Below are 13,339 nucleotides of genomic sequence, written 5' to 3' on the forward strand. Positions count from 1 at the left end.
AGTGGCAAATATGTATAGGAGTACCAAAATATAAATACAAATATGTATAGAAGTACCAAAATACTTAAATTGCTTGCACCACTTGTGCTGGTGATAAAACCACAAACCAGAGCTGCACATTTACATGGGTAATTCCATCAGCCCCCCTTAGGTTGGACTCCCTGTGGTACTATGTAGGAAAATAAACTAAAATACACATTTGGAGTCCCAGACTAACTTCTCATGGGTCATTGCATTTCTAAACTTTAGGCCAAGGACAGGCAACAAAAATATAGTTTGATTAATAAGCCTCAGTGTACACGTATTTAGACATACAGTGACATTTATATCCAGAGAAAACATCCTTTCTCATTAGTTAAGGTTGTTGCCTTAGTGAGCTAATGCCCCAGGCCAAAGCAAAATCTCCTCTCAGGGGTGATTCAGGGGCCTTTCTACTACAGACTTGTTCCAAGGACCCACATGACAGAGGGTCTAAAGGCTTCTGCTCTCTTAACATTTCTCCCTGAACAGCAGCATCAACCAAGTACCACCACACTCGGGCCTCTCCTGTGCCAGATTTACTGCACCTTTCAGGGAATAGTTACAAGGGACCAGGTGCCAGTAGCAGCAGAAAGCAGCCAGTTCTGCTGCCCAGTTGAGATCTGACTCTCTGCAACTCCCCTGTGGCTCAGTGTCACATCATATCCACCTCCCTGGGATACTGCAGAGAGAAATATCCCTCTGTCTCCCACAGAAATGCTGCCTGGCACTAACGGCATCCAGGTAAGGTGTAGCTCTCCCGAAGCACCGGGCAGTTTGCTGACAGCTTTGGGGCATCTCCTCTGCTCTTCCATGCCCTGTGCAGTCCGTGAGTCAGCACTGCCCGCTCCTGCAGCCCAGAGCCAGAGCAAATGCACAGCCTGCCCTCTCTGAAACCTGCTGCTTTTCCTGACTCAGGTAGTCACCCAAGCGGGCTCAAAGGTGAATTTTGGACAGACAATTTAATATAACCCTCCTCTGAAGGGAATGATTATTAACCTTCTGCAATGAAGCTACATCAATCTTTATGTACTTGTTTTAACATCAAACCTTGTTAAACTAGAGAAAACATCTGTAGAGGCAGATTTTCATTGGTGTTAAATAAATACATAGATTTCTGGCTTGAGAACTGCAGATCTTTCTATACTTCTAAGTTGATAAATCGAAGAAACAACAACCTTGACAAAGTTTGTATCTTCTTTGACAGAAACTACCAAGACTGCTTATCACTTCTTTATGAGGAAAGAGGCCAAAATAAAATAGTTCCAGAAGACTTCTTGACTAAACAGTTTCATTTTTGTTTCAAATTTGATTTTATTTGCCTTTTTTCCATAGTATAAAACATAGGTAAGAATTGTGCAAGCAGTTTTGGTTTGCTTGTTTTTTATATTACAGAGCAAGTTATGAATTCAAAACTTCTCTTGCCAGAGTGTGAAAATCAGCATTTTTCACTGCCAAGAAATATATCTCTAATAGATAATGTCTGAAATATCTCTTTGTTGTGAGCATCCTTCAGCTCTCTTTCAAACCATTGTGCTCTGTATTATCTTACAAACATCTATATTTTGAGCCTACATTTCCAAATGCTTTTACTGATTTTATTGTAAAGATTTTATTTATTTAATTCCAGTTTCATTAGAAGGTTCATTTTTTCTCAGGAACTGCAAACTTTTCCTATATGCATTTTTGTTACATTAAAAAAAAAAGGCTTATAAAAGGAATATTAAAGCAATGAAAACATTTTATTTAGGTATATTTAAATAACTCCAAGAACTGGATTCCAAATCCTACATAGTAATGCTAGATGATGTCCTAGATGCAATGACATGGTTATTTTTTTTCCGTGCTCTATATTTAGATAGTCTTTTTAACTGTCCTTTTCTCTTGGAAAAAAAAAAAAGGGAGATGGGCTTAACTCCCACCAGTGACAGATCAGCTGCTGCTGTCAGTCCTGAGGTCAGGTGTATCACCTGGTTTTCACAAAACCAGCATGTAGCTCAGCTGAGTGGCAGATGGACAAGGGTGTACAAGAACTGTGCATACACGTGAGCTGAGACAGATGGCCTGCAGTGTGCTGTTCTGTGGGGTGCAGCGAGATTCCCCCAGGAGAAGCTATGCCAAGAGGCAGAAGGGCACAAGTGATATGTTGAACTTCTCTGTTTCGAGGAAACAGAAAAGAGTGGAAGCGCTGAAGAAGTGAAAAAGGGGAAGTTTGCCAAGCTCCATGGTGTTTTTCCCAGGCTGGATTCTTAGCCTACTGGCTAAGAATCCACTTACATGATGGTTTCTGGCAGACAATAATATTCTTCTCTTTGTAGCTCTCCAAAAAAAATATTTAAATCCTACACTCTTTTGGCCCAAGCAGCATTATGCACTGTGGATGGTGGCAATTATATGATAATACTTTTAAAGTCCCACTATGACAGTTATACTAATTTCCATTATATATACACCAAACACTCAGGAAATTGGGTAGAGTTTAACCTACGAAAATAGTTTCCTAGCAGGCCACAGAATACTGCTCACAATGTTATTAATCTGGAACAATATTATGCCTTCACTGGGGTCCATCTTGCCATTTCTGTCACATGGTGATTTTTATCAAAGGAGCTGATAGATTTCTCCTGCTACTTAACCACCCGAGTAACACACAGGTTTGCTGAGGCACAGCATAGTCATTGTAGTGCAGGGAACAGTCTATCTGCCCTCAGTTTCATTCATTTGCTACAAACATTCACATTTCCTGCCAGAACCAATTTGGAGGCGCACAATTTTTGCTTTAGAAGTTTTTCTGCTTGCCTTTGCAACTAAAAAAGGACTTTAAAATACCATAACAACTAGCATGCTGTTTTCTCCAGCCTCTCTCAAAAAAAGAAACCCTTTGCAAAGGAGCACATCTCTTGATTTTATTTGCTTACTTGTCCTGGGCTTTAACAGTTGCTACTGAAAGCATAGGGGAATTTTTATTCATAGGCAAGGGAGGCTATGTTCTCAAGTGTGGTCAAAAAAATCACATGGTCTTATTTTATGTCATATTATCCTCTCTTTATACTGCTCCTTTTTATTTTGTTAGATTAAATGGCAATTATCTTCTTTCATGCACTGAAGTTCTTTAGAACAGTAGAAAAATTACTGGGTGCTAATCCCTAGGATCCTTAGTCATTAGCTGCTGAATAGAAACAGGGATTTTTCCACCTGCTCTCAACCCTTATTTCAAAAGATAGGTTTGTAAGTGGTTAGACAGAAAAAGCGAAACTCCTTCAGACAAAAGATGGACACAGTGGGTGGAGACCCCTTTGTATCCTCCTAAGAAATGCCTCAAACACTCCTGTGGAGACATTACAGGCAAGATAACAGTCAAGTGTTCCATGAGATATGCCACGAGATATGTAGCTAAGAGATTTCCATAAAATGTGTGAATGCTGACCTGGGAGGGGGGGAATGACCCTTATCCTTGCAGCCAACTGGAAGAAGGAGTGCTGCTAAGGTGTCATGGCTCTGCTTTGCCCTTTCACTAGACCCACTGTCTTTGTCATCCTTCTCTTTGTTCCTAAGTATAAATTGTTACTTTTACATATATATTGGCTGCCCTGCCCCCATTTATGATGGCAGCATGGCCTCACCTCCACTTCTTCCAAAAGGAAAAACTAGTGTTTGAAATCATTCATGACAGAGGCTGAGAATACAACCACCTTACAGATTAATCAACAGGCCTGCTCCTCTTTCTTCCCCAAAGCAGGGACAGCTCTTTGGTAAGACTTGTGCTAAGACTTGTGCCTCTGACTGTGTTGGAGTGTACTTCAGAACTAGTGCTCCTGACACTCCAAAGATCTCCATTGCTCTTAGAGATCTCTAAGATTTCTCTTGCTCTATGCTCTATGCTGCAGGACAGATGATCTCTCTCTCTTCCCCCCTCTTTTTTCTTTTCTCTCTCTACTTTTCTCCCGCCCTCCTCATTCTCAAGGTATTGCAAGGATATTGCAAGGTTTACCAACACAGTGTTTTGATAGCTGTGTGCCTTCATCTTTGCATTAATAAATGTGAATTTTTCTTCAAATAAAATCATTACTTGTTAAAGGACCTCTAGTGTTGTTTCAGTGCACCTCTACCCAAGGGTATTTTCAAATCTGAGTCTCTTCCTCTCCTTCTTGAGTTGAAAAGTACTAAGGGGTACTGAGTCTTGACTTAAGTGGGCAGGGAGAGCTGGGAAGTGACTTCTCAGCTTTAAGCCGGGAGGGGTTTGAGTAGTGCCAAGAACAATGGCGATCTGGGAAAGGCCAGAGTGTGACTGTTACCCTGTTTGGAGTTATCTCTTCCTTCCCTCGGCAGGAGGATCATGCCAAGGTTGTTCATGCTGAGAACTAGGAAAGATACTTCTTACCAAAGGAGGGTGAGAGAAAAAGAGAGGCTCAGACAGATATTGTCATGTACAGCAGGCATCCTCTTGGGGCCATTGTGTTTTCCCCCTCCTCAAAAAGCAGAAATGTTACTCTCTTGCTTACTAGTTTTCACGACATACAGATGAGAAAATAAAATTCAGTTTCACAAATGCTTTATATTCTAAATCTTTAAAGACCATCATCACTACCAAAGAAAGCAAAAGTCCCAATCCAGGAGAGGAAATTGTTAATAGAAGACACGGACAATATAGAAATAGAAGAGCTAACTAAAGGGCAAGACTCATTATTAAGAAATTCATGGCCCTGTGAACAGCCCTGTAAATGAATCTATGAGCAGATCTCACTGAGTCACGAATTATTGTCCACTATTCCTACAAGAGTTCTGGAAGTGTATGATTTTCTTTCCTGTTTCCCTTTGCTGGAGGAGTCCAACTTCACCAAGTGGAGGAGGGTGAGCAGCAGTCACTTGTGGGACTTTCTTACAGCATCAGCTCATCAACAGCAGGTGCAGGACACTCACATGAGGAGTCACACCTTTGAGGTCCCATGTGGGGGGCCTCTGCATGATCACAGACTCACAGCATGCCTCCCCCCACCTCAGCAAATGTGATGGAAGTTGTTCTTTGGCTGCCCTCACTTCTGCCATCGAGAGAGCCAGTTCACAATGAGAAAATTTGATATTCACATCTTGCAACACAAACCTAGATGTCACACCTTTAAAAGTAGTTGCCTGCCCCACCTATCCATATGTACAGGGATGCACACCAGTAGTAGGAGTGAAACAGGGCAGCTTAATGAATTTGGAGCGAAGTACATCACTTCAGCTGCTCACTGTCCCTCAGACTGGCATCCTCGCCTGTATCAGCAATGGTGTGACCAGCAGGAACAGGGAAGTGATTCTCTCCCTATACTTGTGAGGCCTCACCTCGAGTGATATGTTCAGTTTTGGTCCACTCACTTCAAGAAGGACATTGAGGTGCTGGAGTATGTCCAGAGAAGGGGAACGGAGCTAGGGAAGGGTCTGGAGCACAAGTCTTATGAGGAGCAGCTGAGGGAGCTGGGGGTGTTTAGACTGGGCTGAATACCTTGTCAGCTATACCATTACACTAAGTGCTATGTCCAGTCTTTTCTTGAACACCTCCAGGGACAGTGACTCCACCACTGGCTTCCCTGGGAAGCCCATTCCAGTGTTAAATTGCTCTTTTTATGAAGAAATTCCTCCCATTGACAAACCTAAGCCCTCCCTGGCACAGCCTGAGGCTATGTCCTTTCATCCTGCCTGATAGAAGAGGCTTCACTTGGCTGCAGGCGCCTTTCAGGGAGCTGTAGAGAGTGCTAAGGTGCCCCCTGAGCCTCCTTTTCTCCAGGCTAAACACTCCCAGCTCCCTCAGTCACTCCTCCTAGGACTTGGGCTTCAGACCCTTCAGCAACTTCACCAGCTTCCTTCCATAGTTTTTACTGCAGTGACATTTCTTGTTAAAAATTAATTGGCCTGATTCTGCCTTTTCAAAGTGCTAACAGCCAAGAAACTCGCTCTTTCCATCGCTCCTGTCAGACGCCTGAACAGTCCTCTCTCTTCTGCCACGTGTTTCACGCACAAAATCACAGACGGGGTCACGATGGAAGGGACGACAGCGCGCCATCTGATCCAGCCTCCCTGCTCAGGCAGGATCATCCCAGAGCGAACGGCCCGGGATTGCGACCAGGCGGTTCTCAGGTATCTCTAGCGAGGGAGACTCCTCAGCCTCTCCGGACAATCTGTTCCAGTGCACGACCGCCTGCACAGCGAAATTCTCCCCAGGTGCAGGTGGAACTTCCCGTACACCCCCTGGATCCTACCGCGTTCCCACGCGCCCCTCGTCCCCCCTCCCGGGCCCGACCCTCAGCACCACCCTGAGGGCGTGCCGCGCGGCCACGCCCGCCCACGTGACGTCTAACACCGCTCGCCACGCCCCACTGAGGGCACCGTCGCTTTAGCCCCGCTCCCTCGCCCAGGTGCACCCAACTGCGCCTGCGCATCCTCTCGGCCTTCCCGTCCTTGTGTTCCGCTGACATCAAGGAGGGGCGGGACAAATGCCACGGTTCCCGGAGCCCATTGGCTGCCGCTCGGGCTAGCGCGGGTGCTCGCGCTGCCCCGTACCCGCCTGCCCCTCCACTTCCCCCGCCCTGGGGCTCCGTCCGGCACTGCCAGGGGCGGCGCGGTCTCGCGCCCCCCGGGCCCCGCCCCCCGCCGCGGACGCGCGGGGGCCCCGCCCAAGCCGGGAGGAGCCGCGGCCGCCGGGGCAGCAGCGTCACCGCTCCGGTACGTCCGCGGCTCCTTGCCCCGCTCCCCTCACCCCAGGGCTGCCCCCCGTCCTCCGCTACGGCCGTGAGCGGGCACTCCTCCCGCCGCGGTAGTCTTTAGCTGCGCGGCGGCCGTGCCGCGGGCGGCGGCGACGGGGCCGGGCAGCCCGCGGCCTGTGCGAGTGGCCGCGGGTAGCGGTGGATGCCGCGGGCCCGCTGCGCGGTGACCGGGGGGCGGCGGTGGGTCACCTCAGCCGCGCAGAGCCCGCCGGTGGCCGGCGTCGCGATGGTGCAGTGCCGGCTGTCCAGGGTTTCGCATTCCGCTGCTGGGCTCGCCTTCCCGAGATTCCAGTCTCTTTCCTCTTTCGAGACAACGAGAGCATTCCGCGTCCCTGCGGCGGAAAGCGGTGCGGGAGGCCCCGGCCCTGGGGTCGACGGGTGCTCAGTGGGGCGGTGGAGCCGCGGTCCTCGGGGCTGCCTCTGCAGACAGCCCCGGCCGCTTCCTCTGCCCCGTGCGCGGCCGCCGCTTCCCCTCGTAGGCACGGGCGTCTTCTGGCCCCTGGAGCTGCGGGCAGACCCCGCTCGCACAGAGCGGTTCCCTCCCGCTTGTCCCTCAGAGTGCGATGCCCAAGCTGGCGTGCTCGTGCAGGCCGGGATGCCGCAGGGAGCCTTTTGCCTCTGGGTTAAGTGCGGTGTGTGCTCGCCGTCGGGATTTGCTTCGAGTGCTGTCAGCATCGCTCCATGTGCATGAGCATTGTTTTGAAAAACTCGCCCTTCCTTCCCGGAAGTCTGTTGTGTAATTGTGGGAGGCTATCATTCTCTACAACTTCCTGAAAGGAGGCTGTAACCAGGTGGGAGTCGGCCTCTTCTCCCGAACAACTGTGACAGGTTGAGAAGAAATGGCCTTAAGCTGCGCCAGGGAATGTTTAGATTGAACCTTTTGGAAGAATTTCTTCTCAGAAAGGGTGACTGGACATTGAAATGGGCTGCCCGGGGAGGTGGTAGAGTCACCATCCCTGAAAGTGTTTGAATCAAAATTGGATGTGGCACTGTGTGCTGTGGTCTAGTTGACAGAGCGGTGTTCAGTCACAGGTTGGACTCTGTGATCTTAGCGGCCTTCTCCAACCTAATTGAGTCTGTAATTCTGGGTTTGAGTTTCAAACACAGGAAAATTTGTATATTCCATGATGTTTCCTTCGGCTTTCATGAATTATCAGTTCATGTTAGGTTTTTTGGGTTTTTTCCAAGACCCTTACAAAATTATTCAGTAACAGGAATTCTGTTCCAGCACAAGCCCCTTTAACATTAAGATATGGTGTACTGGATTTAGTAGCTTGGAATATTTTCCTCTTATCTTCCTACATTCATTTAAAAGTTGTATGCACAAGCTGAGTTGACACAAATATCTGTACTCACAAAGTGTAATATGAAGTTACAGACCTATTGCTATGTTCAGGCTCCTTGTAAAAAATCTTTTGAAAAATGTTCCTACTTGCTTGAGTATTTAATTATGAGCATGTGGTTTTGGCTATGTAGTTATTAGCTTCCCAGATGGATCTAATATTCTATATTTTGCTTCTTCATGTATACCATTTAGTAGTTGTACTTTATTTTCTTGTATTTTATCCACAAAGTCTGTTCTGTGCCCAGGGTCAGTTAAGGACTTGGATGTCTGTCTTGACTTAGGTTTGCAGTTAGTCAGTATCAGTAAGACTCTACGTTTAGTTTGCTGATTGGTCCCCCTGAAATGCACAATAACTAACTAAGGTCTGTTCTGTAAGCAGTTTGTATATCCAGGGCCCAGGATACACAGTTTCCTGGGAAAATTATTCAGTACTAGTAGCAAGGTCATTGGGGACTTTGAAGGACAGAACTTGATAGCTTGGGCTCTTAACCATATTTTATGTAGTGGCATCTTCAGACTAGGCCTGTGTCAAGTTTAAGTTTCAGTTCTGTGTAGGCTTTGAAGGGAAAGAGGAATTTTATATGTGTTTACCCCACTCCCGCCCCCAGATCTCCTGTACTTCTGCACTTTTGTTTGCGGAGGTTTGTTTTGGTTTTTTTTTGCTGTCTTCCTCCACCCCCATCTTTGAAGGATTCCCTTGCTTCTTGGTTTATATCTATCCCACAAGATTCTGAGGAATAGCTCTGAAATGAACCAGTCTTGTTGATCTTTGTCTGTAGCTGTCTGGCAAATTTATAAGATCGAGTACAAGACCATGCTTCATGTCCAGCTTTGTGTGATGGCACAGGAGTAGGAGGCCCCCTAAAGCTAATACTTCTGAACAGTTTGAGTGCATAGTGCATATATTTGTGTCGCAGAATTTTGCACAGTGAAATTCTAGTGTGGCCATTTGATTTTGTAATGCCTGTTATTGACTGATTTACTTCACCTTGCAGATACTGGAAGCACCGTTGAGAAAACGGCAAAATGAGCAGTCGTCGGAAACGTGCACCTCCATCCAAAGTGGATGAGGAGAAGAAGAAAAAGCTCTGCTGGAATATGCACGAAGACCGGAGAAATGAGATGGTGGCGTTAGATGATGAAGTAACTAATGAGGACCATATTCCAGTTCCAAGCACCTCTGCATCCTTCCTTGTTATAAACGATGATAGCACTGATGAAGATCTTGTACAGAAAGAAGGCAGTGGCTCAAAATCTGTTAAGTTTTTGACAGTTAACGATGAAGAAGACTCTTATTCCATCTTGACTCCTGTGTCTGTACAGCTAAATATTATAGTCTTGCCATACCCTGCAGATAGGTCCTGGAAGGCTTTGTTGGGAGAATTTGCTCTTCGACTGCCTTCTGAGCAAATTCTAACTGATGAATTCCGTGACAGGATCTTTACTTTAATGAGAGGAGACTCTGATGATGAGCTGCAGGTCTGTGTTCATGAAAGAAGTGAAGAAGAGCACAGTAATGAAACAAAAGAATACCTGGGCGCTTATGAACAACGTATTCTGGTGGAAGCGACTTTAAGTGGTGAAATACTGGAAGGTTTGAGATGGTTGCAAAAAAAAAAGATAATTGGACTTTATCAAAGACCTGGAGAGGCTCAGGCTTTAAAGGTATGCATTCATTATACTTGTTTTACATTTTGGAAGTTCTTTTTTTTTTTGTTTGAAATATAAAATAAAAACATCTGAACAAAGTCTGGCAGCTACTTTGTGTTTATAATGTGATGAAAATGTTTCATTTCTACATGCTTTTGTAATGTTTTCAGTGTGTTTTTTCCTATAAATATTTTTTTTTTTCACCATTAGCAATGTATTACCTGAAGGAATCATTGAAGATTTTAGTTGTGTTTCCTCTACATGGTGTTTTCAATAGATTTATTATATTTGTCTGTACCTGCTAATTTTCAAACCACTGTTATTATTTTTGTGCTCTTCTGTTTATAATATTCTTGTCAATTAAATTAAATTAAATTTAATTTAATTAACAATTAAATTAAATTGTTAATTTAATTTAATTGTTAATTAAATTGTTAACTGTATAACCTTTTCACAGGTTGGAATTTACCTTCTTGAAGCTGGGCTAAGTAAACCAGAATTTCTCAGTGATGGAGGTGGAAGACCCAAAAAAGCTAATCAGATTATTCAAAAACTCATGGAAAAGTTCTACAGTTTTTTAATTCCAGGTAATGCAATAAAGTTGATTGTTGATGAACAGAAACAGTTTTGTCTTCTGTGGTAGTTGTAAGTGTAAGGGAAAGTAGTAGTTATTCCTGCCATCTAGAGCAACTCATCTTTTCCAGGCAGCGTTATTAGGTAATTCACCCAATACTATTATCTGACCGCTAATCATATGCTAATTATTTTATGCTGAAATCAAAGGTGATAATTCTTCTCTACAGGTACTAAAGCATAGAGATGTTTTGAATCCTTACTTTTTTGGAAGTAAATACAGTTTTCACTATTTCGTGGGGGTAGTTTGAACAGATCTACAGTATCTTCTGCGAATCATACAGGAACAGTGTAAAAGAACCACAAATTAAATTTGGAAAAGTTGTTCCCAGGTTGGGGCCTATCACTCTACTGCAGCAATAGATTTGTGTTTGGTTTATATTGTAAAGCAGTTACAATGTAAAATACTACAAAATGCAGCTTTATGACAGTTTTGAGAATATACCATTGCAGATTGAGAAACATGGGCCTCCCTATCATTTTAGAGTTAAAGGTATGTTTGCTAATTACACTTCCTAGTAATACAGATTTCTAGGGCGATAAACAATGGCTTTATGTTGTGATGTCTTAGCAAACTTGTGGAGAAAACAAGCAAACTACCCAACCAAACTTTGTCTTGTTCCTGAGTGTAGAGTTGATTCAAAATTTTGACTGAAGACTGATTCAGTGACTGTAGTATACAGGGTTTGTGTTGTGGCAAAAGCTTAGCACCCACCCCAAACAGGAGTGCACTTAATTAGAAGAGGCAGAGTTGTATAAAAATCATGCAACTCAGGCTAAAGAGAAGCTAAAAGGAAGTGCTAACAGAATAAAATCTGAACATCCTTACCTGCTGGGAAGAACAAACATGAAGAATGACTTGAGGTGTACCAAGGGATGGGCCAATATAACTCAGTAAGTGGGGAGGGTACTGCAGATAAGAAATCATCCTTCCATATACTGAAGTCCAGCTGACACAAATATGCCAGTTTAGGTTTGAAAGCATGACAGATCAGATCCAAGAAGAGGTCTGAAGAATAAATAGTTTGAGATCTAGAAATGAGTAGTAGTGTTTAAAATCCATTAGGAGAAATGCATTATCATAAATGCATTAGAAGCAGAATAGTTGCCAGAGAATTCATGGACTTGAGATGTTTAAGGTGTATTATAAAGTGCTGAAATAAAAGTAATGCTATAGCAGAAAACAGAATTTTCTTCTCTGCATATCTTCTCATTGTGGAAGAGTTGGGGAAAGAGATTGTGAAGAAAATTACTGGTGACTTACTTTAAGGTCCATACTAATTTTCTGCTGGAACCGGGGATATTTGTCTTCAGTACACTAAAGGATGTGTTTGTAGGGACTACCTAGTTCAGTGTAGCTTACAGGTGTAGAGGCACTTTCTGAAAGGGAAGACATGCCCCTCAAAGTTTCTGGGGCAAGAATGTGGTCCTGAGAAGTTGGGTTGTTATGCCTTAACTTTTCAGAAGCCATGCAAGCAGCTCAGGTTCATAAAGGAGCTGTGTTGCCAGCTGGTAAAGATTTGGACTGTTTTTGAGCATGTACGTTTTTATGTGCTGTAAAATAATAATAGAGTCTTGATTTCACACCAGTGAATGCCATGTAAGTGATGAAGTAAAATAGCTGGCACGGAGAACAGAAATAAATGATTTCAAGTCACCAGTCAAGCCATACAAAGGCATGTGCAGCTTAATGTATTACTAACACTTTGAGAAAAAGAATGATTGGTGAAATGGTATCAGCAATGTTTAAATGTATTATTCAGCGTAACAGAGATGGAGAAGAACTGAAAGCTTGCAAGCAGACTAGACCATAGAGTTTCAGTAGTAATTCAATAGATAAATAGAAAGCAATACAGAAGCAAAAAATTATGGCCTCTTTGCTAACTGTTCCAAGCAGGGTTGCAGTTAAGTAGGTAGGTGTATAGCTCAGTAAATGCATCAATTTAATGTTCAGGATTAGTGAAACTAAATCAATAGTAAAGAATTATCCTGAAAGTGTTAGAGAGCAAAACATGATCACTAAATCCCTATGTGACTCCATAGTATGCATTATGCTCTGCTCTGAATTCAGAAAAAGCATGTCACAGAAATGAAAAATATTTGTGAAGGAGGACCCAACCCCAGGTGATTATGCACTGTGAAACTAGTTTCATTTCCTAACTGTTTTTGAGCACAAACTTACTGATGTGGCATAAAATAATATAGCCTTGATCTTGTGCTGATTAATGCATTTCTCTTAAATGTTTCTTACAACTTAGTTTAAATTCCACCCATTTTTAGACAGGATCAGTTGAGGTTTTGTAAAATAACACCTCTAAGTATATATTTTAGCATTTATCAATATCCATCTAAAGGGAAATCTATACAATAACATTCCAAGATGAAGCTTCTTGTTCCCCCCACTGATGAGCAAATTCTCTGGCTGATGGGGTTGTGCTCAAGGATTTACACAAATAACGGATGTGACCTCTCTACTGCTACATTTAATTTTAATATATTTTTCCTCACTGTACCCAGTTAATTCTCTTAATATCCTTCTAGATGGTTTTGAGAGCTTGTGGCAGGAAGTTTGTCTGTGTTATGGCAAGAATTGCATAGGTGCATTAAGTAATCTGAAAAAAAACTGATGAGGTTTAATATGGAATCATTGAATCATTTAGGTTTTAACCCAGCACTGCCAAGTCAATCACTCTACCATGTACCACACCTAAGTGCCACATTTATATGTCTTTTTAATATTTTCATTGATGGTGACTCAACCGCTTCCCTGGGCAGCCTGTTCTTATGCTTGACAACCCTTTATTGGAAGAAATTTTTCCCTGTTACCCAATCTAACCTTCGCTGGTGCAACTTGAGGACATTTTTTCTTGGGAGAAGAAACCAACCCACACCTCACTATGACCTAGTTGTAGAGAGGACTAAGGTCTCCTCCTCATCTACTTTTTGTCGA

At 43.6% G+C, this 13,339-nt stretch overlaps 1 protein-coding gene across 2 annotated transcripts in view; it reads left to right on the forward strand.

Moving 5' to 3' along the window:
* The first annotated feature begins 6,616 nt into the window (after positions 1-6,616).
* SHPRH (SNF2 histone linker PHD RING helicase) overlaps positions 6,617-13,339 on the forward strand; it is a 48,677-nt gene continuing 41,954 nt past the window's right edge. Inside the window, exons 1-3 of one of the 2 annotated variants that reach the window (XM_059841738.1) lie at positions 6,617-6,720; positions 9,102-9,771; positions 10,214-10,343. In XM_059841738.1, the coding sequence (XP_059697721.1) occupies positions 9,133-9,771; positions 10,214-10,343 (769 nt within the window). In that variant the 5' untranslated portion in view covers positions 6,617-6,720; positions 9,102-9,132. Of the gene's footprint in view, positions 6,721-7,529; positions 7,553-9,101; positions 9,772-10,213; positions 10,344-13,339 lie in introns of those variants that run through there. The other variant, XM_059841739.1, reaches the window with a different exon arrangement.

This window comes from Haemorhous mexicanus, chromosome 3 (assembly GCF_027477595.1).
Source record: "Haemorhous mexicanus isolate bHaeMex1 chromosome 3, bHaeMex1.pri, whole genome shotgun sequence".
Classification (NCBI taxonomy): Eukaryota; Metazoa; Chordata; class Aves; order Passeriformes; family Fringillidae; genus Haemorhous; species Haemorhous mexicanus.